The 27,175-nt window shown below is 42.8% G+C and overlaps 3 protein-coding genes across 4 annotated transcripts; 2 read left to right on the top strand and 1 right to left on the bottom strand.

Moving 5' to 3' along the window:
- The first annotated feature begins 10 nt into the window (after positions 1-10).
- On the top strand, positions 11-27,175 carry LOC146198433 (prostatic acid phosphatase-like). The gene is made up of 10 exons (XM_084593936.1): positions 11-359; positions 6,547-6,642; positions 10,440-10,520; positions 12,062-12,214; positions 13,798-13,896; positions 14,984-15,073; positions 15,605-15,725; positions 18,128-18,210; positions 22,698-22,989; positions 25,772-27,175. Exons 1-10 carry the CDS (start codon positions 252-254, stop codon positions 25,915-25,917), a joined length of 1,269 nt encoding a protein of 422 aa, XP_084450062.1. The 5' UTR covers positions 11-251; the 3' UTR covers positions 25,918-27,175.
- Positions 516-3,121, top strand: LOC146198435 (uncharacterized). Its single transcript, XM_084595870.1, has 7 exons — positions 516-754; positions 1,441-1,645; positions 1,709-1,716; positions 1,774-2,228; positions 2,305-2,438; positions 2,496-2,560; positions 2,726-3,121. Exons 1-7 carry the CDS (start codon positions 560-562, stop codon positions 3,119-3,121), a joined length of 1,458 nt encoding a protein of 485 aa, XP_084451996.1. The 5' UTR covers positions 516-559.
- On the bottom strand, positions 2,968-6,220 carry LOC146198434 (uncharacterized). 2 transcript variants are annotated; one of them, XM_084593934.1, is made up of 4 exons: positions 6,032-6,220; positions 5,082-5,258; positions 4,695-4,896; positions 2,968-4,250 (listed from the first exon to the last, which is right to left on the bottom strand). In XM_084593934.1, exons 1-4 carry the CDS (start codon positions 6,214-6,216, stop codon positions 3,198-3,200), a joined length of 1,617 nt encoding a protein of 538 aa, XP_084450060.1. In that variant the 5' UTR covers positions 6,217-6,220; the 3' UTR covers positions 2,968-3,197. The 2 variants fall into 2 exon arrangements, with proteins under 2 accessions (XP_084450060.1, XP_084450061.1); XM_084593935.1 differs by lacking the exon at positions 5,082-5,258.

Genomic DNA, 27,175 nt, shown 5'->3' with positions numbered 1-27,175 from the left:
CATGGCTTGCCAAGCTTGCGACAACAGGGAGCGCAGCGCGACACAGCAGCTGGCTCAGCTGTTGTGGAACGGCTCTCTGTCCTTGTTGACAGTTTGTTATTCAATGGTTAATTCGAGGGAAGAAATTATAGCATGGTAATCTTGCCGCCAAAAAAAAGGGCGCATGTGCTTCTTATCTGAACCTTAGCTTCAGTATACTTAGTTATTTCAGGGTTTTTTTAGTATGTTGAAAAGCGACCTACTCTAAAAGCATGGAGGTGATATGGGCTTTTACGTTCTTGCACGCGTTCGTTTTGGCTGCTACACGTCAGCAAGTTGAGGGCCAAACCAACGAGAGCTCCCTTGTTTTACTTCAAGTGGTAAGTTAAATATTCATGTTAGCTCCGTACAGTGAGCAGGTGGCGCTGCGGAGAAGCGCCGACCCCAGCGCCGCGGTGGCAGTTCCCGCGTCACTGAGTCGGCGAAGTGCTGAGCGCGCCCGTGCCGCACATGCTTTCTCCGCGTTTTGTGCACCGCCAGCGGCCGAGCTTTTGTGTTGTTCCCTGCAGTGCTGTATGCGATGTCACAAGTGCTATTCACGGGCTTTAGGCCCATCAAGGCCGTGCAGGAATATTTCCATTCCGCCTCTCTTAAGAGCGGAGAGAAACTGTACGACGCCGGACACGTTTCTTCTGTGACGGAAGTGGACGGCGTGGACGTGCGGGCGAAATGCCGTTCCCAACAAGGGAAGCAGGTCTACTCCATTTCATTGCACGTGAGTAAAGCTGACACGCATAACGTAGCTGCTGCCTCGGTTCAAATGCGAGTGCTTAGTGTCGCAGATGTAGAACATACAAGCCGTCAGCACGAATGCTCCAGCGCGTCACCTGGACGGATATTTGCATCGTTCAGCGCTAGCCGCTGCGTCTAAAATCATACTTCACGATATGTTTGGGGCCGGTGAAGATCGCTAGAATGCTTAGAATGCTGTCGAACCCATCAGGCCGCGCTGTGCGGTGCTTAGACATGTCGAGGCAACGCGCGCAAGCAATCGTGGCGTGCTTACGATTGTATATTTTGAGCAAATTCTCTGCATTCCACGCCGCAACCTGCTAATCTTGCAGATTTTTTTAGGTACCCTGACGCATAAAACGCTTCACAAATTTGAAGCTGATTAGCTTGGTATGCTCTTTCAGCGGCATTGTTACACGCGCACAAAAAAAAAAAAAAAAAGAACTTCTCAGGAACATAGGCGCGTTACAAATGCTGTTTTGTACTTCCATTACTCGGCGGAAACTTAACCATAATACGTTTTCACAATGATGTGAATGTTTCTGGAAGAAACATTCACATCATTGGAAGTATGCCTTATGGCATGCTTGCAAGAAAAAAAAAGAATATTTGTTCTTAGTGACTAGATTGCTCTGTGTTAAGTGTTGCATCTACATTTGCTCATTGCAGCTAAGCGATAAAGACCGCCAGATACAAGGTGGACATTGTAGCTGCAGGTACGGCGCTGCAGGAACCTGCAAGCACTGCGCCGCCGTCACACTTTACATAAACCTACATGAAGCCGTATCGTGCACATCGCAACGGCAGAAGTGGGGAAAACCGGCCAAGAAGCCGCGTGTGGACGACAAAGCATCAATTGAAGAACTTTTTGGTGGTAAGCAATGCATATAAGTACTGAACTCATGCATGATAAATGTACATTTGATTTTATTACCAGGCATTTTCGTGTGCAATTGTTAATCAATTAAAAAACAGTGTCAGTGTTTGGCTTTGCAATTACAGTTCCCACAAAGTGTGTTGCAACTTCTTTATTTCATCTTACTTTCACATATTTTTACAGCTAACAAGCATCCACATGTCGGCGGAGCAGAAGCTCCAGAACCCTTAGACCCAAGCTTCCTGACAAAGCATTTTCCAGACATTGACTGCCCAATGGCAAGGATTTTGAAGACAAAAAATGAAACTTGCGAGGGGTCATGCAAGACTGTCCTCCAGGATATTGTAAGCAAAATAGTGTTGGAGGAAGACATAAGACAATTGAAAACAGTTCTGCATGAGCCAAAAGAGGCCTTCTACAGTTTAAAAGTTGTTGGAGACTTTCCAAAGATAGTGATAAGAAAAAGAGAGCATGAAGAAGAAATGACAACAGAAGTGGCTGACTACTACGCGAAACATATAAAATGCACAAGTTCTCTGCGGCTGTGTGCCTTGACCAAGGGGCAGGCTAGTAATTTTAGGTGAGTGTTTCTCCTCTTTGCCAACATGTCACATTTCATAGCAGTAATAAAATTCATCTCCTAAATGTTCTGACAGGTGGCACCAAGAAAGAAAGCCAAGAATAACGTGCTCACAGGCACACACAATCCTCAGAACAAGGAAGTCACCCCAAGACCTTCTGCAAACTATCTTCAATCGTCGAGGGTTTTATACAGAGGCCACTTCGTATGGTATGTTCCCCAACATCAGACCATTGCATGTTTGGTTAATTGAAATTGTTTTTTCAGGCATAAAGATGGAGCCAGTGGCACGCAAGGAGTTTGAAAAGAAAGTTGGCACACATGTGGTAGAGGTAATGCATATTTGACCTGTTTGGCTTAAAAGCTCACACAATAGATAGTCTTATTGCTCATACGGATGCACATAACCACCGCATTGTTTCCTGCCCCCTTTTTTTCCCATGAATTCATGAAGTGTGGACTGACATGTATTTCAGAAAAGGACTTCTCTTTTCCAGGCTGGACTTGTTGTGCACCCAACACAGCCATGGCTGTGTGGAAGCCCCGATGGGCTTTTTGAAACTGCAAATGGTGTCTGCCTGCTAGAGATAAAATGTCCGTTCTCAAGGAGAGACAACTTCATTATTGATGCAGAGCAGCTAGTGACTTTTGTGCCCTACATTAAGTATGTGAACAACAAACTGACCCTGCAACCTAGCCATCAATATTATACACAGGTTCAGCTGCTTATGTATATATGCAACCTAACTGAGTGCTTTTTCTTTGTTTACTCAACCAAGCACAGCATTTCTGTCACTGTACAGAGGGACAACAGTTTTCTATGCTCAGCTGTGCGAGCCTTAGAGGATTTTTACTTTACTTGGCTGCTCCCCACCCTCATAAAGAAGCCGTGAACTGTTTGTATAAAATAAATATTTCTGCAAAAGTAGTACAGGCCTGCTCACTGAAGGGGGTAGACAGTTTCAAGAATCACTTCTCATAGCGTATAATAGGTGGCTGCAGATTTGCTAAAATGCAACAGACATGAAATATGTCGCTCATTCCTGGAATCAGCTCTGTGGGCACACGTGTGTTAAGTATATTGTACATCTTGATACGCTGGATAATCCTTTCTACGTGAATTCGTACTTGTGCAATGTGATAAGTCTCGTGTACCTCACTTTCTGAAAATTGGTCATGTCCTTGCAAAAAAGGGGGCATCACTAATACAGCCTGTGCACCTTCAAGGCTTCCCCTTATACCTGGAAACCCCTTGTCAGCCATGACAACATCACCTGGTTGAACCAGCTCTAAAAATCCAGAGTCCACTGTAATAAAAGCATCGGAACACCTGCCTCCATATGCTTTCGAGCGGAAGCAAACTGTGCCACATGGTGTGATTCCAACAAGGAATTTTAGTGTATATCCTCCCTTGTAGTGTGAATACAGCACTCTTTGCTGCTGCACAGTACAGGGTTGTTCTGTATGGACCTCAGTACAGTCAATTATCATTGAACACTCCTTGTAATGTGCTTTGAAGCAATTTGGCATTGTCTGCCTAGTGACATCCACGGGAGGGCGATATATCCACTTCTGTGTAGAAACGCTCAAAGTTCGAAGGACACTCTTAAAGTGGCGAGACACAGTATTCCTTGATACAGAAAAAAGCACTCCAAGGGAAGAATAAGTGATCCCAAGCTTAATCTTCATCAAGAATAACACAAGTCTGTCGGTCATTGGAACATCACATGACCGCTCTGCAGAACGAGGCAATATGCTTAGCAAGAGGGCAAATACATCAAGGGACACTCCGCACAAGTCTTTCATGGCAGCAGCGCAGACTTGGACGCTGTCATACCCTGTGAAGCAAGCTGTCCTAGAGTCTCTACCAGACTGGCGGGAAACCACAGGGGGCTTGCACTGGACTTCTGCGTCACAAACACCTTTGTGGTTCACTTGAGTGCATGCATCATTGTCTCTTGAGGAACATAAAAACACTGAAAATGTGTCTGAAAAGCGCGCGTGGTCGTTTGTTTGGCAAGCCTGCACAGAAAAACAAAATAAATGCTGGTGATTAGTAAACATTGCAAAAAAAAAATGCTCAGCACATTAATCAGTTGTAGTGTAACGAGAGACTATACATAAATTAACAGTTAAAGCTTCAATCATAATAAACACAGCACGCACGCAGCTGTTGAAATGTAATTTGGACCACCCAAGTTTGGGCAGTGTGCAATTAACATAAACAAAAGATCATTTCTATGAATTTAATCAATTGCAATATGCACTTTAATAGTGCTGCCCATAATGATGACATTTTTGCCGCACAGTCATTATAAACTACTCAGAGCTATGGCAAGACCACATGGGAAAAGTAGTGCAATTTAATTTCCACAAGCTTCGAAACCAGCATAACCAAATATGCAGTGACAGCTCTGCATAAAAACAGTGAGGAACTTTGCAAAGTGCCCATCCCAGATCACTCACCTTGTCTTCCTTAGTTGTCCTTACTGAATCACCAGCTATGCAAAGCAGATCCAGATTGGATGGCTGTTGAATGAGGGGACCTGTATTCGAGGAGTCTGCATCGTCGCTGCTTGATGGCTCGTCTTCAAGAGTGTGAGGGATTGAGGCTGATGGCTGAGGCGTGGCAGAGGCTAATGATGTTTTAGCCCTCCTCTGGTGCAACCTGAAAGCATATGTGACACTATAGCATTTAAAAATTTCTCCTGTTGTTCTTTGTGGTGAACTTTACATAATGCAGATGAGTAGCTGCACTGAAATGCTGCACACAAGTACACGTTAGAACTAAAATCAGTAGTGCAAAGTCTGCATTTTCATGTGAGGATTACAGTGAAAATTTATATGCAATACCTTTCATATCTTGAAAGCCTCTTCATTGCATCGACAGGGCTCGCCCTGTACACATCAGGAAATATTGTTGGATAATATCCGGGATGAGTTGCGATCGTGCTTTTTTCCCCGTTAACAAAATGCCTGGAGCAAATCCTCGTTGCTCCGTTCGGCACCCATTCAGAGCCGTCGGCTTGACTGAAATATAAGAAAGAGTATTCACTCATCGAACACAGGTAGTAGTCACGCGCCGACACGGTCAGACATCCACACCGCGTCGTTCGATCGGCACGCTCTGCCGTGCGTTTATCACATGTTTTCACTCCGCGCATACGTGTATGCACAACTTTTTCGACCCTGACCAACAAGTAAAGCAAAAATCTCTGCACGCCGTTTCAGCGCTCTTAACTGTGAGGCCGTTTGAACGTAGGTCTGACTTCAAAAATGCAGTCTACAAATCACCACGTATGTAAGTACATATCTAAGCAAGCACGGAGTTTTTTTTTTTTTTAATAATAATAAGTTCATTATTACTCCGCTACTCCCACAAACATCGAAGGCTAAAGAACAATGAGATGCCTGCAATTATAAAGTAGCACTCGTGTTGTACAGGCTGTTTCATACCTAAAGCAAAACTGTGATTGCGAAACCGCCGCGCTTTGCGAATCACGTACTGTCGCCGATAACCGAAGTATAATCAGCCGCAAAGTCGCATGCAGAATGGATGTTGGTTGAATGTTTAGGGAAGTCTCCCGAAGTGGAGCGGAATGAGCACGACCGGCTACCGTTCCCGTACATGCACCGAGTGCAACCCATTCGCTTCGGCTTTCGACGGCAGCAGTTCGCAAAGCGCGGCTGTCAAGCGCTTTCAGTTCCCTTCTAAGTGTGAAACAGCCTGTACACAGGAAAATTTAATGCACTGAACTTTAAATATCTGCCAAGACTGACGCTGAATATGACAAAGTACTTACTTGATTCTCCTCACTGCCGTGATCCACTTCTGTCGCCGGTCTCTCTCGTACGGCCTGCCCGGAAACCTGTACAGCCTAATACTAAGTTGCCCTTCGCGGCTGTGGCAATCCTTAACACAGCAGTACCGACGACTGCTTTTCGCATTCTTTTTGGCGAGACCACTGCCACTACAACTGCTCGCCATCGTAGCTGCGACAGAAAGAGTGGAGCGTAGAGCGACCTTCCGCTCCGCCGACCCAGAGTTTCGTCGGAGGTGCGGTAGATGGCGCAAGGCTCGTGAGCAAACTCCACTGTACGGAGCCTAATTGGCCGCTCTCCAACCGGCTTCTTTTCGCAGCGGACCGTCGTTGTATCGAGTAAAATGAGTTTCATTGCGTTTGCATTTGCCGAAATGTACGTGAGCACCGTAACCGAACTTATTATTGAAGCTACCTAAACATGCTGTGATGCGCGTTGTCGTCTTTGGGAGAGTGTCGCGCCTTTGCAAAAATTTCGGCCTGTTTATCACTTCCAGGTTTACAGACACGGTGACAGAACTCCCATAAGGACCTTCAAAAACGACCCCATTCCAATTACGGCTTGGAAGGAAGGTCCTGGGCAACTAACCAAGGTGAGCTTACAAGGCATAATTCCATCGCATTTTTGGAGACAGGCACATCTTAATAGCGCTGTGAAATCTGACATTTCTTTACAGCTTACGGAAACAGAGCTTCGCATCTCCCAACATCAGCTATCAAAGAAAAGCAGTTAAGGAACTAACGGGCAAACTGCCTATGTAACTTCAGAGCACAGCTTTTTGATAAAGTCAAGATAGTGACATGCACCATCCACCTATGTGATGGGTGGTCATTCAGTGTGGAGTAGTCGGGAAACCCTGGAAGTCGGCAGCGTTCTGTTTGATGTTTAGAAGCGCGATGTTGTGCACCTCTTCATTGATTGAGGGGGCCCTTCACATATATGAGGCTTGCTGCATCACCAATGGAACACATAATAAGTGCGTTCTGGCGAAGGCACTACTAGAGATCTTGTGATACTTTTCAAGTATTGGAGGCCATTGTCAAGCACATGTATAAGTGCCACCGTAGTACATTACCTGGATGGGTGATTGCTAGGTGTACAAACAGATGCACCTTCGTTATGTAAATACCGCATCATTTACCTGAACACAAAAACGTCCCCCATAATGAAAACAGCAGGGAAGAGAGGCTGTGGTAAAAGGGACCTCCGCAAAACTATCAGTGACCTTTTACTGCTTGAGCTAGGTTGGCATTGAAAAGGACATATATCAAAACCCAAAAGGAAAGCAATCCATTGTGCTAGGCAAGAGGTGACACTATACTGTGTTCAGAAATGCTGAATGCCACAGTTGTAGTAATGCCGTTAAAATTTTTGGCCACGCCACTTTGATGGGTGGCCTTCACCTCCATCCTGCAGAAACAGCTCTAAGTGGCAAGCTGGCACTTCGGAAGCAAAATTAGCCAAATGACGGAAACGCACCAGCGAAAGCATGGAATTCAGCGAAAGGCCTTAAAGAAATGGAGCACAGAGTGGCCAGAACTAAATTTATTCAGGAAATAATGCCTAGGCATTACTTGGATATCCATCTGTTCTCTCTTTCCTCCTCCCTTTTCTCAGTTTTTATTTTTGAATTAGATCTATATGTGTGATTGCCCAACGCAGAGGGCAAAGACCTCCACATGGTCAGTTTTCATTGCCAATTCTTTGAAGCTTTGGAAGGAAACAAAGTCTTGAAGCTTGTTTGCACTTTTAGAGTGTTAACTTGAGCGTGTTCGCTTGCGAGTTTTGTGTTACTCCAGCCTCTAGTACCTCATGCATTCCACAGATGGCGCCTTTACTCGTGCATCTTATGTTGTTTCATCTCGCGTTGTGCAGCAAACATTGTCTTCATTGACGTGCCTAGGCATGAGAGCGCTGTGCTATTGCCGCAGCCGTCACGCCTCGTGTAAAACTGCAGCACACTCGCACTGTGCAGTAAACATTTCTTTCATCAAGTTCCAGCTGTAAAAAACTCTCGCGCTGTGCGTTAAACATCATCGTCTTGATAAAGTTCCATCTGCAGCGTACCTTAATTTAATTTAAGTAAATATGCATACACATATGCCATCTTGCTGCATGAAAATCAACAGGTCATAACAGCATTGCTAAATCAGTTTATGCCAACATGCCAACCAACAGTCATGAAAGCACTGCTAAGTAAGTTTACGCCAGCATATAAACCAACAGGTCGTGACAGCCTTCCTAAATGAGTTTACGTCAACATGCAAACCAACAGGTCATGCCATCAGCGGTTAGGTACCCTTAGTTAACACTCATTATTCATGTCCAGTAGTGTTGAACTACTCAACATTTTGTTTTTTTGAGAACACTCACATTATCAGTTACAACATTTGGTGTGAGCCTCTGAATAGACCAGTTTCACTGGGGGATGCTAGTAGTTGTAGTCCTTGGCAAAGCTGCACACTAAACATGCTCAGAGGAGCAGTTTGTGTGGACATGAAAGGTATAAATAGTAGCAAGTGCGACAAACCTTTGAGGCTGCGTAGTGCAGTATTTTTTGGGGACTGAAGTCAGGTTATATAGAAGTGTGCCTACATTTCCAACGAAACTTAGTTTTCAACAAGAGGATTTTGTTGTCAAAAAGGCAATATCTCATTGCTGGAGAGAAGTTATCCAAGATCTGCAAAACTGATATTCGAAGTCTGTCTTTCAAAATGCAGCCCACTGCTCCAGAAAAAACGACAGGTGAAACCCTTGTTTATGTGCCACAGTGTGGTCGTATTGGCAGCCTATCTCACTTTTAACTCAAATTTCAGAGCAGCGGTGAAATGGTGAAGATTGCTGCTGTACGTGGGTAGTGAGTTTGGTAAAATCTGTCATAAGTGAGCAAACCCCTTTAAATATGTCTGAAATTGCTAGTATGGTAAATCTTCACCTGTGTTAGAAATACTATTGAATACTTGGATATATTGTAGTGAAATGCCAACTCTCATGCAAATAGGTAAGCTTAGGCATCCTGACAATGACATTCAAATAGGTAGTGTGTGCAGTCTAGATTGAGTGAAACTTGTTGAAAATGAAAATAGTGCATACACTGGGAGTCTCGTGTGTTTTCAATGGTGGCAAAAGGTAGGCGTTTTATGCGCTATGCGATGTTGGTGCACGTTAAAGAACCCCAGGTAGTCGAAATTTCTGGAGCCCTCCACTACGGCGTCCCTCATAGCCTGAGTTGCTGTAGGACATTAAAACTCAAAAACCAAACCCAAACCATTACCTAAATGTAACCAAAGTTTTAAAAAATGCGGTATGCCCTAGCCCAGTGAAACAGCTGAGAGCAATTGAGAGTTCCTATCCTAGTCTGCAGTATTTTTTCGTACCATGAAGTTATTTAATGCTAACTTCTTGTTTATTGGCCTGAAGAACAAAATTTCAGTACAAAAGTTGTAGATTGTCTCGAAAAATGGCTAACTATGTAATTTTCATCAAGCTACAATTTACGTAGCTTTATCAATCGGCTTTCAAAGAAAGTTGTCATGTGACCAGCTGCTCGCCTAAATCACTTGCTCAGTTTACACATAAAGCTTTATCGGAGAGAGTGCTGCAGAGAAAAGCAGATTTTGTTATCTGAGACGCAACTCGGGATTTTGAAGTGTTGCCATTGTCACGTGGAAGCTTTTCTTATTACACAAGTTATCATTTACGACTGATGCTTCGCGTGAACAGTGCTTCATGGAAACAGTACAGCTGGCCATTTTTCTAGACAGCTGCTGCATTGACACTCTTCTCTTCAAGCCGATAATTAAAAAATAGCTAATTAGTATTTACTAATTACTTAACATCGGTATATGAAAAAGTATTGCAGACTAGACCAAGCAACTCTCAGCTGTCCTCAGCTGGTTTCAGTATGCTAGAACGCATCTTCTCTTTCAGCTCAGGCTACATCTAGCTGGCATGCCTGGTATATTGGACTGAACTTGGTACTAGAAAGCCATGACTGCACACAGCAGGTGCATTTAAATATTGTTTCCTGGGACTAGAATAATTCAAGACAAATATCAACATATTTCAGACAATATTTTTTGTTCTGCTTGGCCTCGGGCTGTAGTATTTTGCAAATAAATAAATAAACTACTTGTTTTAAAACTTAAATTGTGTTAATTTGCTGAAAGGGATCATATAAATACTGTGACATCATATGCCACCTTTTCCGGTTTAAATAGCTATATTACTGTTGCACATTATTGCAAGAGTGCTTGCAGGAAAGCAGGTTGCTGGATGTAAAGGAACAACTTGCATTTCTTTAGAGCTACGTAGCTAGTCAGGAGCCTCGCTTATCCTTTAATATCTCCACTCACTTTGCGGCACCATGTTTTTGCCTATGATCACCAGCTGGGCTGCCAACAGCATTATGCCATGGGAGGCCATTTGAGGCAGCGATACGATCACTTCATTTCTGGCAATCCACACGAGGTAAGTTTACAAAGCAATATCTTTCATCTGTGCTGTGCTGCCTAGCTGTGCTCTGCTAGTTGACATGTATAGAGGTTAGAGAACGAGTATTTTAATAACTTACAACAGTATAAATTGATGTGCAAAGGTCCGACAATGTGTAGGCAAACAGAAGCTGACCTTCCCTTTGAGGCGCCAGTTACAAGTTCAGAATAGCCTCTCCTCTCATCCTTTCAACCAAAAGCCGAACACACCTCTACCTCACCTTGCCACAGAAAAAAATAATTTCTTGCTTCGCACTCCTATGTCAACAGAGTCAGAATATTTTTAGAGTGGCAGACTTTGTATTTTGCTCCTTCGAATGTTAACCCAATTTGCTTTCTGAGAATGAACTGGCAAAATGTGTGACAAATAACTGTCTCCTGTCTAGAAACTGATTAATAAACCATTCTTTTTTTTTTTTTTTGGTAATAGCTGTATTAGCTCAGAATTGAGAAATGCGTCGGGAAAACATGCAAGGGAAAAAATACACATTTCATATCAAAATTGTGACGCAACCGTTCTTTGTGCAGCATCCAGGGTGGTGTCTTGCCATTTTGCTTTACATTTAGCATCTATCTATTAATCAAGTTAGAGGGTAGTTTGCAATAGGGATTCCAATTGACGATGCATGTACCTGCAATTAAATGCCATTCATTGTAGGTGCAGTTGTCCACCGAGAAGTGAGACCGGTACTGCTCCTTCCTTTCCCCAGAAACCAAATCAACTTAATGACTTCTAACACTTTGCCAAATTCTGTACCAGTCTTTCAATGCCAAAAAAAAATGCAGAGTGAAAAGGCGGTGTTAAAGCTGCCATCACGTCTGCTCTTAAGAAAGGACTATAGACACCAAATTCTGGTTGCATTTTTCTAATTGTTAATGATGCTTAAGCCATTCGTGTATATTGACCAGCACACAGTTTTCGCTTACAACCGCTAAAGAATTTATAACTGAATTTTCTTTTCTCACCAATTTCGGCTTCGATATTCCAGAGATAGCTGTAACGTCTCAATAATGTCTTACGCGCGGTATGAGAAAACAGCGATATAATCGCTTATTCTTCACTTGTAATGATTCCTGTTCCTTAAGCAGGCAGGCTTTATCATTGCAGTGAATTCATATCACACGGCAATGATTATATCGCTGTATTTTCATCCCTCGCATGACCTAGACTTGGCTGACGTCACAGCCAGCACTCGGCTGTTGAAACCGAAACCGAAACAGGTGAGAAAAAAAATTTGATTATAAAGTATCCGGCAGTCGTAGGCGAATGTGACATGGTGATCCGTGTAAAGTAATGTCCTAGGCATCATTACAAATGATAAAACACGAACCCAGAAATTAGGTGTCTATAGTACTTTAAAGGTTCTTCAATTTTTTTTTATGATACAAGGTTGCATTATTGTCTCGGTGAGTATGATTAAGGTTTAATTTTTATTTGCGATTTCTGCTTATTAGCATACTAGGCCTTTTTCTCACTACCGAAGGCTGAAACCAACGCAAAGATGTATTTGTGTTCAGCTGCGAGTGTTGAGCTCGGACAAAGACCGCTGCCTGGCGAGTGCCCAGTGCCACCTTGCTGGGTTTGCAGTGCCTTCCCCCGACTGGGCATGGAACGAGACTTTCCACTGGCAACCAGTTCCCATACACACACGCCCGGTTTCTGAGGACGGAGTAGGTGCCCCTCTTATTCACCTCCTTTCAATTGGCGCATGTTTTTGCTGCAATTTAGTTTGCTTTTTATATAAGAGCTGCAGGCTTCTTTCGGACATGGCACACCTAGTGGCAGTATTGTGCAAGTCTTGATAGGTAATTTGGTGAAGTTGAAAATAAACAACTCAGCAGAATCGAAAATTTATCCTCTGTGCCATCAACATGCATTAAATAAGGTTCCAATTCACGGCATTTTTGCCTTTGCCTGTCAAGTAGTAAGTGTATGCAACAGTTGATTTGTAAAGAAACGTGGATAATAGAAGTGTAATGCCGAGTACATGTAAGTGCTCTTTGAACACTGGCTAAAATTTGTTCTTTATTAAAGATCTCTCTCTCTCTCTCTCCACCCCACCAGGTTATATATACCACAGCTAAGGTGTATTTTTTTTTTTTTTTTTTTACAATTCAAGATAATTCTAACTTTCTCTCTGCCAACAAAATTTCCTGCTATCCTTGATGTGTAGATCTAGATAGTGCATCTAATTTACTGCGTAGTTACTGATAGCTCAGAAGCAATATAATGGTTACTCATGATCAGTGATTAGTCTGGCTCCATTGAATGGGGTTCTCTAGTCATTCGAGAACAGGGGGAAAAAGAAATAAAGAAGGAAAGAGAAAGCGGCTGGTGGTCTGTTTTGCACATTGTTTTATACAAATAGGAGAAATGATAATTTTTTCATCTCGGGCTTTAGAAAACATGTTGATGATCCTCATTACGACTCACTGCAGAACTGTCGAAATAATATAGAAGAAATGTTTTGAATGTCACTGACATAAAAACAAATGGTTGCCTGCTTCATATTCATTCAATCCTTATACTTTCAAGCGCGGGGGGTCTCAGACCCCCTTTAAGTATTGCTGGGTGGGGGGGTCTCGGACCCCCTGATACCCTCAGACTTTAAGCTCTGCTCATGGTGCTAGTTGAGAAACAGCCAGGAATTTACCTGATATTGCAAGTATAATATATTTATCTAGAATTCAGATTTAATGCACAAATATTATTAGATTATATAGTGGAGTTTGTCATTGCATTGATCTGCCATGCCAAACCTTAACACACTTGAGAGTATTGCTGTTTGTTTGTTTATGTACCCAGTTACATAAAAACAAGCAAACTGATTTTTCGTTCATAGTCATAGTTAAACAGTAGTGACTGGTTATTGACCCATATCAAAATAGCTGTGGATAGCCCCCACTGACTGAGTGGTTCTGTGCTTAGTCAAGTTTTAGAAAGTGGTTTTTAACAGGGCTGTTCTTTCTGAAGGGGGTTTTGTGAGCTAATTTGCTTGGGTAATGCACCGGGCATGTTTGGTTTTTGTTTGATTTTCTTATCGCTAATCCACCTGCAGCACATGGATGTCCGCCCAGATTTCTTGGTGACTATTTGGACTTGTTACAGCTATTTCCTCTCCTTATTACTATGTTCAAGGGTCTTAGGCACTGTGCTAGCTTCATTGCTCAGATTTAGGCATGTGAGGAGACTGTATGTTGCCTATCAGGCCATAACTTCTTTTGAGCTTAGCAATTGTCCTGGTGCATTGCAGATGCTTGTGCCAGGAGATGCCTTCTGCCCAGAGGCCAGAGCAGAAGAACAGCGTTTCAAGAATTCTGCAGAAGGACAAGCTTTTCTGCAAAAATATCATGTAGGTTCTTTGTTTTTTGCCTGTGCTCGAGATTTTTGTCGTTAGTTACTGACAAAGCTGCCTTTCTCAGTAGACATGGATTAAACTGAATTATGAACTCACTTTGATTACATGCCAGTCAAATTTGCCCCAATTCAGTGATTGGTATTGCATATTTTTTATGTTTATATTCATTTTTCCCCCTAAAATAGAATTTAACGTAAAATTTCACTAACCACCAGTGGGTTTAACAAGCATGAATGTGCATATTCTGAAGGGGTAATTAGCACGAAGTGTATACAGCACATTTGGTCAAAGAATTGTCAACGTCACCATAGCCCAAATTGAGAAAAACGGGCATGGAGAAAATATGCATGTGATTGGGTATCAAAGCTGTGATGCAACTGTTCTTTATGCAGTGTCGGGGTGGTGTCACACTAGAATTTAATATGTCACCTCCAATTTAATATTCATCTTCTAGTTGGAATTGGAATAGTAGTCAAGTTAGAGGCTGACTTACAATAATGATTCGAATTGATGACATTATAGTACCTCAGATGAGTGTCGGTGTCTACTGAGAAATGATACAGATGCTGCACCTTCTTTCCACCAAAAACCAACTTAAACGAAAAGACAAAGCAAAATATAAACGTATGGTTGGTTGGTTGGTTTATGGGGTTTAACATTTCAAAGATGCTGAGGCTTTGAGAGGTGCCGCAGTGAAGGGCTCTGGAAATTTCGACCACCTGGGGTTCTTTAATGTGTACTGACATCGCATGGCACATGAGCACCTTGCTTTTCTCCTCCGTCGAAAAGCGGCGGCTGCGGCTGGGATTCAATCCCGCATCCTTGGGCACAGTAGTGCCCTTACCATTGTACCATTGCGGTGGGACAACATAAAAGGATTTCTGGAATGAAAAGGCTGCTGTTGTGTCTACTCTTAATGCGACGCTTGAGCGTCTCCCTAATTTTGTTCATGTCATTGTTGAGCACATCATTAGCTTGAGAGTGCTGCCACACCTTTATAGTTTTTGAACAGATTTTCATGATGATCTTCACAAAACATTATTGGTTTGCCTAGAGCAGTTTGTTTTCATTCATTTTTCAGAAACTCTATGAAAAACTTACAGAGAAAACTGGGAGCATTATTGCAGACTGGAATGATGCTGCTTATGTTTATGATGCTCTTCTGATTGAGGTAAGGGTCTCAATGTGCATTTTTTTCTTGCTATGAAACTTATATTTGTTTGTGGCATAGAAACTACTTTTGTTCATTTCTGTCATTGTGTGTTTTCTGTAGGTTTCATAAATGCAGTGTGATAGCGTCTTTGAGTAAAGCTTTCTTTAGTCTGCAAGGGCTGTGAGTTTGGAAAGGCCAACTCATATTTGGAGTGAACTTATACATGGCAATATAGAGAAGTCCAGATCCCTTTCATATTTTATCTTTTGCTGTTAGTAGTACAGCTTTGGGGCATCATTACATGAATGACTAATTCTTGCATTGATTCTGGTATGTGTGACATTTATGAGCTAAAGCCTCACCATGCCTGCTGTTAGTTTGCTTACTAGGGTTGTCTTAAGATGTAAGCAGATATAAGGAACAGCTTACTCAAACTCATTTTTGTGTTCAGTAACTTTATAAAGTTGATGATGTATTTGCCTACCTTTTTTCCTTAAGTTCTGAGAGCTTTTTTTCTTTCTCTCTCTTTTTTTTTTTTAATTTTTACAGCGCTACCATAACTATTCAACACCCGAATGGGCCCAAGAAATGTGGGACAAGCTGAGGTATCAGAGTGACCAGAGTTTTGTCTTCTACACAAAGACACCACTTCTGAAACGGCTGCTGGCAGGTAAATCAGCTTTCTGTCTGTCCTGTTGGTCAGAGCTTCTGTGCCACAGCCCCTTTACATTGTTTACACCAGCCCTGCATGAGGTGAACTATTTCCAGCACCCCAAAAGCTTGTGCCATGCAAGTTTAAAGGGGCCTGAGCCTCCACCTGTTGAACACTCTAAAAACTGTAGCACATAACTATTGGAAAATAATTTTTCCCAAATACACAGCAATAGCAGATGTGCCAAATCCAAAGAGTGTGGCTTTTTTACCTGTTGAGCCCAATACTCTTGTAGTCTCGAGAGTCACAACCACAGTGGCTGCCTTTCCCTGGAGGTGAAATGCAAAAAATGCCCATAAGCTGTGCAGTGTCTGTGTTAGAGGACCCCATGTGGTTGAACTTAGTTTAGAGCCCTTCTCTGTATTGTTCTCTGTTGTCCATGTGCAGCTTTGTGACAGTAAACTCCACTTACTGTCATTTAGTTCATGTTTTCTTTGCCTCATGCCTCTCTCCTTTTTGTCACTTGACTTGTACCTCCAAGAGCCCATACCAGCTTATTGTGCCTTGGCCAGCACCGCTGCCCATGGCAGCATGGCCCCCACTACTGTTGTAAGCAGTAACACTGGCAGTAGCATGAGTTAGTGCAGGTGCTAACCGTGAATTTTATCTGCAGCGCTATGTTTTAGAGGGGCGGTAAACGCGGGAAGAAACCCTTACATCTGCACCTCATTTGGAGCCTTGTGCTCACTGTAGGGCTATTCTGAGCTGTTAAGGGCTACCCATAAAGTGTGATAACTCGCAGAACTCAAGAGCAGAGCCACAGCTTTTTGCCTAGATTTGCTTTAGTGTGGCTTGTGGCAACAGGTGTAAATAAAAGAATACACAGTGAAAGAGCTAAAGTCTCATCACTTGCACACATCAGTGACCGTGCTAGAATAAAGTTCATGGCATGGTCATTGCTGGCAGGGACAAGTCTAGCAAATTCAGTGACATGAACTGGGATAGAGGTTACCTAAATGTACAAGTGCACGAAAGTTACTTGGGGAAGGGATTCGGTGTAATTTTCAAATGTATTTGCACGACTGTTTAGGTCGTGTGCAAAGGTGCGGTGGCAGTTGATGAAAACGGCATGCATGGAATCATCCCCATACCACTGTGGTAGTTAATGCATGCTAGGAAACATCGCTGTAACAGCAACAAAAACTGAGTCTATATTATTTTCGAGTGGTGCCCAAAAGCAGGGTGCAGAAAGGACTGGCAGTTTTGAACTCAGCACAGGTGTGGCGCTACTTTCATTCCTTTGTTGATCTTTTGCGGGGCTTGAATACAAAGCAGTCCGTGGAACAGTGCAGGTTATATGCACTTTGCCTTAATGTCGGTTCGTGATACGTTTCCATGCGAGGCCACTAATCCAGCCAGGTATAATGTAGAAAATCAGTACATTAATTTCTTTCTTCCGTCCCTCATTGATAAATTTGACCTTGGCTCTGCCTGGCTGACTGAAATAATAGATGTAAAGAATATGCTGCCAAAAGGAAATGAATGGGTATTTTTTGTACTGTAAGCTGGTTTTTGGTGTGTTGCTGAGCACTGTATGCATCGCTTTCATATTCAGGTATATGATCTTTTTTGCCACTATTGACTACACTTCGAAATTTCAGGATTTAGGTAATGCTAAATAAATGCGAATAATTTTTTATGCACGGATGGAGTCTTAGTGTGTTTCTCCTTGCTGCATTTGATCAGTGGTTGTAGTGCTTGGCTGCTGATTCAACCTGGGTTCAATCCCGGCTACGGCAGCTGCTTTTCAGCAGAGGTGGAGAGCACAGTACCATGTACCATGCAGTGTCAGTGCGCGTTAAACAACCCTATGTGGTAAAAATTTCTGGAGCCCAATGCTAGGGCATCCCTCATAGCCTAAGCCGCTTTGGATTGTTGAACCAAACCAACCCAAACTATATTAAGCTATTTACAGCGCTTTATCTTTCTTTGTGTAAAATCATCTTGATTTCATTCCAAGTGGAAACAGAGAAACTCAATGGTTTGTCTTGTAGGAAGTAAGTGAAGCTTTGACAAATATGCACCTTTGAGGCATCAGAAAGGCAGTCTATGATGCAGCAAAAATCAGAATGCTTAATAATAGGTTTATGCAAAAAAAAAAAAAAAAAATTAGCTGTCTTTTTCTTTTTATATGAGACAGCTCACAGAATATGACAGTAGTGTAAAGTGTCTTGGAAGCGCATAAGTGCCTTGGCCAGTTACCATGGGAACCAAATGTTTTACTACTTTTTCGAACCTTTTCGAAAGTGAAACAGGGCTTGAATCTTCCTTTTCGTTTTTTGGCTTTGTATGAGTATCACTATTTGGTGCAAGATATTTTTCACTAACAATTGTGTTCGTATGTTAATATTTATCTATAGGACTGCTGCTGGCAAACCTGTCTGGAAATTTGGAGATGGCTGCCCAGAACAAGTCTGAACATAAGGTCTTCATGTATTCCACGGTAGGTGCCAAACGAAAATCGTATGTGATCATCTTCACAACCAGTCATAATTTGTTGTGACATTGCTTCTAAATGATCAATTACAACCCCTATTATTGGTAGTGGACCCTCGTAGTATTTGTTAGGCACGTGCTCATTCAGGTATGACACTTGAATAGGACCGTGTCTTTTGGAACCTTGTACATACCTCATAAACAATTGTCTTGAAGTCCAGTTTTAAAAAGTGAAGCACAGTGCATGAATGAATGAATGAAAAGAAATTTATATTCCTCAATTTTTTTTCATGAATGTATTCTCAGCACAAATCAAGATAAGCACAATGAGTTATATATGGCATCCTCTGCTGTTGCAATCAGGGTGTCAAACCGGAATTAGAAACAAACCGGAACCAAACCTGAATTTTCGCTCGGAATGCTCGGAACCGGAACCGAACCTAACCCGAATTTCTTGCGCCATGTTGGAACTGAACCCGAACCGGAACAAAAAGGAGGAACCGTTTCGAACCGGTTTGCATTATTGTTCTGGCCCAATTTTTCTGGCAACTTATCCTAATTTTTTTTTCTTTTATTGCTGCTCGTAAAACGCCTTCTCACTTATTTCCGAAGCGGCACTGCACACTGCAAACATCACAACCATACTGAAAAATTATCCCTTGCAAAAAGCAAGAACAAAGGAAAATATATTGCCACATAATTTAAATTTGTAGTCAGGAAAGGAAAGGCGCAGTAACTGTCACACTTGTTCTGTGGATACCTGAACCCCCCCTCTACTATAAGTGAAGGGAGGAAGGTGGGAGTGGAAGTGCAAAGAGAAAGAGGAGTCATAGTGGAGAGCTATGGAGTAATTTCAACCACCTAAGGATCTTTACTGTCACACAGCAGATGGACACCTCACCGTTTCGCTTCCATCGAAATGCAGCCGGCGGCATCGGGATCGAACCTGGATACATGCATAATGTGAATCTGGTGTCTGAATCTGGTGCCGGACTATCATTTCATCCTGAACACGGGTGGCCGATGCGCTGCGCAATGCCTCATGGAGAAAGTTGCCTTATTCTAGAGCCTTCCTAGGCAGTGAAATACTAGCATATAATTCGTAAGTTGAGTTGCACATTTAGACAAATAAATATATAACCATGTATAACTCAAAAACAAAATGACAAATCTGATAAAAAAAAGTCACGTAAATCATTTTATTTACCTACGACGTCGCAATGAGTCTGATGGCATGTGCAGAGCAGTCTTATGCAATGCAACACCAGCAGGTGCAATTTGGTTGACCAAGACTTCAGAATGGTGAGCCGACACTGATGAAGGGAATTGCCTTGAGCAGCAATTTACCACTCTGTTCTTTAGCTGCATCTAAACTTAGCACAATGATGATTCCATAAGTCGATTTCCCCTTTCGTCTTTCTTTTTTTCCTTTTGTCCCTAGCAATATTCGATTATTTTATTTCCCTTGGCAAGTTAAATTATACCAGAAGTGAAGCTCCGATGCTCAAATGCCAAGACTTGTGGAGCAAAAAACTGAGTAGAATTGGAATTGATGGTAGGAGAATTAATTCACAAGTTCTATTTGGTTTGCTATCATTTCGGCCCATACATCTACGGTGTCTAAAAAAAGAATGCGTTTCATCGCTTTATCCGCCATCACTGATGCGAATACCTAAGACTGGATGATATTTTTACGTGACACAAAAATGGCATAGGGTCTAAGTCACTCCTGCATGACCTGTCAATATATTCCCCCCCCCCCTCCCCCTTTTTTTTTTGTTCTGCTGGAGGGAGTGAGAGGGTGTTTGCAAGATGTCTGTTAAGTCCCAGTGCACGGCAAGGATGAAAGCAGGCTCTTGACCGTCGGGGCGCGGCTTTGAGCTGCAGGACGGGAACTGTCTAGCTGTCCTATGAGCAAAGCACACAGCAGCACGCACACTTTTTTTTTCATAGCAGTGCGGAAAGGGTGAAAGGAGGGGCGGGCAGGCAAACTAGTGTCGGCTCGGAGCTGCCCTCGGCAAAGCACAGTGCAGTGTGTATGCTTCCTTTCTTCCTTTTTTTTTTTCTAGCGGTGAGGTATGGCCTACTCTCGCCTGAGTGGCAGGACCGCTAAAGATCTGACTGGTTCTCTGTACAGCACATTTGAGCACAGAGCTCAATAGGTCACTTTTGCACCTTAAGTTACGCCCGTTATGTGAAACAAGTATAGTGATGGAAAATTGTCTGTCCATAAGCTAAGCAACATGTTGTATAATTTCACAGCTTGATTACAAGCGTCAATGTTTATGCGCCTTTAGAATATGCCCTCAGTATAAAAATTATTTCTTTTTCGCCACTACAAAACTGTTTGTGTGTAAGTGTGCGTGCATGCAAATACGTAACTCACGTGTAGGTACTCAATATATTTGCACATTTTTATTACAATGAGGGAAGCAAATGCACAATCCCTGCAGAGCACTGCGAAGAAGCAGACTCGCGAATCAGAGTCCCTGCGTCGCTTCGAATACCAGCCATCCCGCCAAACCACCAGAAGAAAAAGAACGGAAGGTGCACAGTATCAGCGCTCTCTTTACATTCCTCTACATCGGGGGGAGGGGGGGGGGGTGGCGATCTAGACGCGCGCGCTGAGAACGAGCAAGCGTGCGCATTGAGGTCGGCCGTGGGCTGGCTTTGCTGGGCGGGCTGCGCCTCTTTCTCTCGCACTCTGCGCCCTGTTTCCTCCTTTCCCTGCCCAAAACCGTAGGAAGGATCTGCACAAAGCGAACCTACGCGGTGTGGGCGGGGGGTAAGGGGGGAAGAGGAGTGAGCAAGTAAAGGGTGAGAGGATGAGCGGCGTGAGCAGCGGCGCACTCCTGCCTTCCCAGAGTCGCATTTCCGACGCTGTAGTGTTTGAGGAGCCACGCGTAGGTGACACGGATGGTCAGCGGCGCTGGAAAACCTTTCTTTTCCTTCCTTTTTTTGCTTAAGTGCTGCTCGGACGGTCGAGTAAAGCTGCAAAGGCGGGGCGCAACTGGCCATGAAAGTTCATCTTAACTGATTACCACACGCAAAGTGTTCATCTTAAGCGGACTTTTTTTGCATTGACCCTATAGGAAACCAAATAAACGACCTTCACTGTTCATCCTAATCGAGGGTTCATCTAATGGGAGTCTACTGTAGGTATTGTATGCTTCACGCGGCACTCATCAGGCACTCTGTAGTATGTGCAGTGTAAAATATTGGCGGCGTAGTCCATGCTACGCCTAGGTTATTCCGCTGCAGGATAGCATGAGTACTCACCCATGTTCTCTTGCTTAAACAAAGTACAGTTTTTTTGAAGAAATTTACTCGTAATCGCGCGTATGCTCTGTATTGTCGAGCAGGACAGTAAGTAACTAACTTCATGTGGTAACTGAAGATACGTAGTTAATACTTTATTACATCGACGTGCCGTGAAAAGATGTCATCAGTGAAAGATGTGCTGCTGGTCGTGGCTTGAAGTGGTCAACAATAGTGACCCCGAGCACACATGAACACAAAGGCAACCCTGGCACTGTGATTAGCGTTGACGTTAGTCTCAGCATGTGATGAGGGGTGTGTTTAGTGTTCTTTCAATGCAATAGTCATGTTTCGAGGGAGGCGAAACGCAAATGTGTCTCCATGTGCTGTGCGATGTCAATGCACGTTAAAGACCTCATAGGCTGTTGTAATTATTCCGGAGCGCTCCACTACAGTACTTCTTTCTCTCTTTCAATCCCACCTTCCTCCCTTCCCTTACAGCTCAGTATTGGTGTCCACGGAGATGTGCGACAGATACTGCACCTTTCTTTTCTTATAAAAATTTACATTTACGCTTCCGGCGCACATATGCTAGAAAATCTCGCAGATTACCGTCTGCATTCCCAATGTCATAATTGCAGGTACTAGTTAAAGGAACCTTTCGCAGTTAGCGCTGCTTCACTGGACAATAATTTTGAAATCATAAAAATAGAAAAACGGCAGAAAATTTTTGAAACTTCCCTGAACTTCACTAGGGTACCTATGATTGTCCTGTAGCTTTTTGTGGACAGAATCGTGGAAAGTGAGTTGGAAATGTACTTGTTAAATGCATTCCTGCATTAATAATTAGGACGTTAGTTCTGGGATCTGACTGGGGCATTTTAATCATGCTCTCTACAATTGAAAATACTACACTTAAGGTGTAAGTAAGTATGTAGCGCTTACTGCTTAGTACTTCTTAGGTGTGAGAAGATTTATTACCAGCAAAACACTGGTTGTTGTGCTATCACTTTTGGTGCACGGGTGTTAAAAAAGGTGATGAGTGATAAGGCCCAAGACAAGACGTGCCGGTACATAGTTTAGTGGCATGTGGAATCGACTTCTTACTATTAATTTTGTCCTCATGTACTTGCATTGTTAACTTCATCATGTGACTTGATGCATTCTCAGTGTAATAAACCAAGTATAACCTTTGCATCGGATTTCCTACACAAGTTTCTTATTGCCTTTCTGCAGCACGACACGGAGGTTTCTGCCATCCTCGACTCCTTGGGTGTGTTTGATGGCCATGCTCCACCTTATTGCTCCTGCCTTGTCCTAGAGCTTTGGAAGAATGGACCGGGCAACTTTTCCGTGCGTGGGCTCACACTCAACGCATTTAATATGACACCCCAGGCATTGCGCTTTCCCGGTTGCACAGATGAGTACTGTTCCTTGGATGAGTTCTTAAGCCTGGCCAGGGTGAACATTCCTGATGATTGGCGCCGGGAGTGCGGCCTTCAGCAGCCATTCTTCCTCTCCGATGGAGGTACAGCTTTCTTTGTACTCCTATCCCTAAAAAACTGCTGAAAACTGTTTGCTTCACAGTAATTTTATCTTATGAATGCCTGGAATATGGTTGTCTATACATATGAAATCAAAACTGAGCGAAAATAACATTCTGTAGTTTGATTTCATGAAGTGTTTGTTTTGCGTACACTTTTGGGAATGGTGAAGATTGTTCAAGAGCACAGCCGAAGAACGGAGGAAACGTGGTTGCAAAAGTGATAAATATGCATTAGACATGACGCAATCCCAAAGTAAAACTAAAAGTCCATTGGCAATGCAAAATATAATCTGAAATGGCTTCACTGGCTTGATGGCGTGGCACACTCAACAGCAACAGCAAACTGGCAAGAATTAAAGAGAAGTGGAATTGAAACTATGCTGCTGGGCTATATTTCGGCTAAGGCGATTGTCGTAATGCCTGCCATGATGCCCTAGATGATTTTTTTAGCTTAGCTTTTGCCTTCTTTTTTTTTTTTTTTTTTCTTTTTGCTGACAGTCTTCACAACAAATGAGAACGAGTACTCTGTTCAACATTTGCTTGAGAAAATTCGTGACAGTTTTTGTTGTTGTAGTGGAAACAAAACAAGTAAGCCACCTTTTACATTCCCTTATCCACTGTGCTAGCAGTGTGACGATCATTTTCTCGAAGCCCTGTATGGGTATTGCGACTAGAGGGTTATGAGCGCAGTGCAAAGGAGTGTGAGAAGGGAGAAAAGGAGGCATACTGCCTCATGTTGAAGCGTGTGGAGTGCAAAAGGAGGAGGGAGAGACTAGCAGCAATTGCGCACCTACTGGAAGCATGAGGAACTAGCGCTTGCATTGGAGCAAACAGGACAGTGTGAGTCTAATAGGGAGTGAAATAGGCAGTACGCAGCACTAGTGCTCATAGCAAGGCACTAAATCAGAAAACCTTAATTTGAAGACAAATATTGATAGGGGATTTGAAAATACAGATTAAAATTATACTGCTAATACAAATGTCACAGATCGTTTGACTGCCTGTCATTTTTCTTTTCTCATTCGTGTGCTTAATTATTGCTTCGCATATTATACCTAGGGCCCTCCATTTACGGGCAAAATCCTGTTTCACCTGGTTCTTGCACTCGGGAGATGTGTGAAGAATTGGGTTAAACCCAATTTCTACACAAAATACACCTTCAGAAGAAGGTAATTTTCCAGTGCACAAAGCGGGAAGCACTGCACAGAAACCAGCGCATATCTTGTACTTACTCTAGAGTGGTACCTTTCGTTCACCGTTAGTAGAGTGTTTTAGCATAGCATGATCTAAATTCTGCTTTTGTGTTCGTCTTGCATAGGACCCAGCTAAGTCTGTGCAGCATCAGGTGTTGTCCCCACACATAACCCTCAGGGCCATCAGCGCACGAAAACTTGATGGCTTCTGAAAGTGCACAAGTGCAGTCAGCCCTTTGTCAAAACAGGTTGCAGTAATGGAGAACAGATCACACTGTTTTTAAGCTCTAATTGCTTTGGAAGAAATCTTTCAGTATTTTGTCTATGACATGGTAATCAGAATATATGACATCCTCATCCTTCCTGAAACCCAAGGATGTCTGATCGAATCTTGGCCACGGCGGCCGCTTTTTAACTAGGACTGAAATCAAGGTGCCCACGTGCTGTGCGATGTCAGTGCATGTTAAAGACCCAGGTAGCCGAGGGAAGTGACGTCACCAGACAGGAAGTGACTTCACTTTTCTAATCATCTTCATTACGTCTGTGTCATAACCTCTAGACAACTTTGGGGACACATCTGACTGCCAGGTGCATGGTTCAAAGAAATGTCTGGTTGTGTGCAAACAGATGCATAGCGGTCTGCATGCACAGCCATGAAAGAGTGACAAAAACTAAATTTAAAATCAACAGCTTCCAATGCTATTGCATTGCCAGTGCAAGATATAAACAAGTGTCTATGCTAATTTTTTGCTAGCTTTTTTTCTGTGTGTGTGTGTGCATGCGTGTGTGTGTGTGCTGCCCACCATTTCTAGGTTGTCTAACACTGATTAGGAAAAAAATGGATCATTTTACATCCCACATTAAGACATGCTCTGCTATTTATTTGTTACTACTAGAAAAATTATTATAGACCTAGAAAAATATATTTTTACCTGGATTTGAATGTATGGCACTTGGTTTTTACCTCTCCCAAATATAATGTAAATATAAATTGGTTCACAGAAAAGGAAAGGCGCAGTATCTGTCACTTTTTCTGTGGACACCTGAACCGTGCTGTAAGAAAGGGGAGGAAGGTGAGAGTGAAAGTGGAAAGAGAAAGGGGAGCCATAGTGGAGGCTATGACCTGGGGATTGCTAACGTGCACTGACATTGCACAGCACTCTGACTCCTCTCTGTTTAGCCTCCATCAAAACGCATTAAAGGATCGAAACCAGGAACTCCGGCCTCTCCCAATTGCTGAAAAAGAATAGCCATAGAACAAAAGGCACTAATTGTTCTTTCATTATGTACAGGACCTAATTTGATATTTTTTGCACGTGTGCATGCTGTGTTAGCTGCATTTATTATGTATAGCCTGGCATGTGCAATGTGAAGACTAGCACTTGCAAGACATGCAAATGAGGCATTCCCGCACACATTTGATTATTGCTCTGGCATTGTGTTCTTCTAACATGAGTTGACAAATATGCCTAGATGAACAAAAGGACAGGTAGCCTACACTGTTATCAATGTTTTAAAGCTTTTCTCTGTGGATCTCACTTTTGTGTCTTTTTCCTTGTCTTCTTTCCCAGCCCTAGCCCTAGTGATTGGCCAGAGTGCTGTGCTAGCTATTGTGGTGTTCAGCTGCACCGCCTACGTCCTTCTTCGGAGACGGAGGACACCAAAGAATATGATCGCTTACTCACCGCTTCCGACCGAGTTTTCGCCAACCAACTGAAGAGTCGTGAAAAGATAAGCCAACCATGTTTCCAGCCTGCCCTTTGCCTGGACCACACGTGAAACAACGGACATTTAAAAAACTGGGCAGTCCACTTACGTTCTGCCTCCAGGATCAACCAGAAAGCTACAAGTGTAGCACAGAGCAAGTTTCATTGATATGTTCCGAGGAGTCCCCTGTTCTTCCCAATCTGTCCTTTCCATATGGAGGCTGTGTTTGCAAATTCATGCGCAGAATTTGGATGTTGGAAAATTCTGACGTTCGCATCAAATTTTTAAGCCACAGAGGCAAAGGATGAATAGGGGTCTCTTACAAAAAAAATTGTCTGAGCTTCAAGAGTCCACTAGTCATGCAAATTTGCCTTAAAAACTGCCGCGTTGCACATTCACTAAAAATTAACATTGCTTGTGTGGCAGTTACCCCTCTTCTCAAGAAATAAGTAGAGTACAACCCTGGACTAAGAATAGTCTGAACATACATATCTGATGGAAAATGCTCACAGAGGCTTTTATCCTTGAAAGGACATTCCTTAGGTGTGGATGAAACTCTTTTGGATGTGTAAGTTCAATTCTTGTCATTCCAATTAGTTGAAATTGTTAACAAGCTGTGTATAATTATTCCTGTTCATTACAATTTTAGCAATATGATGCAGAGCTTGAAAAATATTTGCAATTTCTGGTCTTTTTGCACTGTTGAGCACACCACGCTCACAAATATTTTCCTGTGCACCATGATGCCCACTGCAGCAAGGTCTACCTTCTCAATTTTCAGCTAGATGGATAAATTTTGTCCCCCACTAAGGCTTCAATAGTTGGTAAATGAAGCTCCAACCATATCTTGCTTGTTGCAAGTGATATTGAATGCAACTGTACCTACCCGTATGCTTAGTTCTGTGCCATTTGTTTTTAGCGTGCAGAAATTATTGTTCACACTACCTGTTGTGAGACTGCTCAAACCTAACTGCTTAGTTTTCTCTTACCTGATGATTGCGTATTAGCCCACATAGTTTGACACTGTTTCCTAGAGTCATTTTGCAGTATTACTATATGTGAATGTTTTCTTGGGAGATGTGGCAGAAACTGACTGGGAAGGTATCTAATACCAACCTAGACACTTGTAATTTGTTGTTGATTTGTAAACAGCTTAAGGGCATTTACATGGAGTATTTTATAGCCAAATCAAATATTCAGACTCTTTATACTGATCTTAAGTTGTGTTACAGTACTGTTATAAAAATACCCAACAAACATTTCTTGAA

The sequence above is a fragment of the Amblyomma maculatum genome, chromosome 2, assembly GCF_055883805.1.
Source record: "Amblyomma maculatum isolate TAMU_Amacu chromosome 2, ASM5588380v1, whole genome shotgun sequence".
In the NCBI taxonomy this organism is placed as follows: domain Eukaryota; kingdom Metazoa; phylum Arthropoda; class Arachnida; order Ixodida; family Ixodidae; genus Amblyomma; species Amblyomma maculatum.
Note: the sequence above shows the minus strand (reverse complement) of the source record. Positions and strands in the feature narration are given on the sequence as shown.

What these genes read in the sequence shown, in the direction of transcription:
- LOC146198433 (XM_084593936.1), top strand. Translation starts at nt 252, where the DNA reads ATGGAGGTGATATGGGCTTTTACGTTCTTGCACGCGTTCGTTTTGGCT. An exon ending in GCCCGGTTTCTGAGGACGGA is followed by an intron (nt 12,215 to 13,797) that starts GTAGGTGCCCCT and finishes GGTGCATTGCAG; the next exon opens with ATGCTTGTGCCAGGAGATGC. An exon ending in TCTGAAACGGCTGCTGGCAG is followed by an intron (nt 15,726 to 18,127) that starts GTAAATCAGCTT and finishes ATTTATCTATAG; the next exon opens with GACTGCTGCTGGCAAACCTG.
- LOC146198435 (XM_084595870.1), top strand. Translation starts at nt 560, where the DNA reads ATGTCACAAGTGCTATTCACGGGCTTTAGGCCCATCAAGGCCGTGCAG. An exon ending in TCTACTCCATTTCATTGCAC is followed by an intron (nt 755 to 1,440) that starts GTGAGTAAAGCT and finishes TGCTCATTGCAG; the next exon opens with CTAAGCGATAAAGACCGCCA. An exon ending in GGGCAGGCTAGTAATTTTAG is followed by an intron (nt 2,229 to 2,304) that starts GTGAGTGTTTCT and finishes ATGTTCTGACAG; the next exon opens with GTGGCACCAAGAAAGAAAGC.
- LOC146198434 (XM_084593934.1), bottom strand. Translation starts at nt 6,216, where the DNA reads ATGGCGAGCAGTTGTAGTGGCAGTGGTCTCGCCAAAAAGAATGCGAAA. An exon ending in AGGCTTTCAAGATATGAAAG is followed by an intron (nt 4,897 to 5,081) that starts GTATTGCATATA and finishes ATATGCTTTCAG; the next exon opens with GTTGCACCAGAGGAGGGCTA. An exon ending in GGACAACTAAGGAAGACAAG is followed by an intron (nt 4,251 to 4,694) that starts GTGAGTGATCTG and finishes TTTTCTGTGCAG; the next exon opens with GCTTGCCAAACAAACGACCA.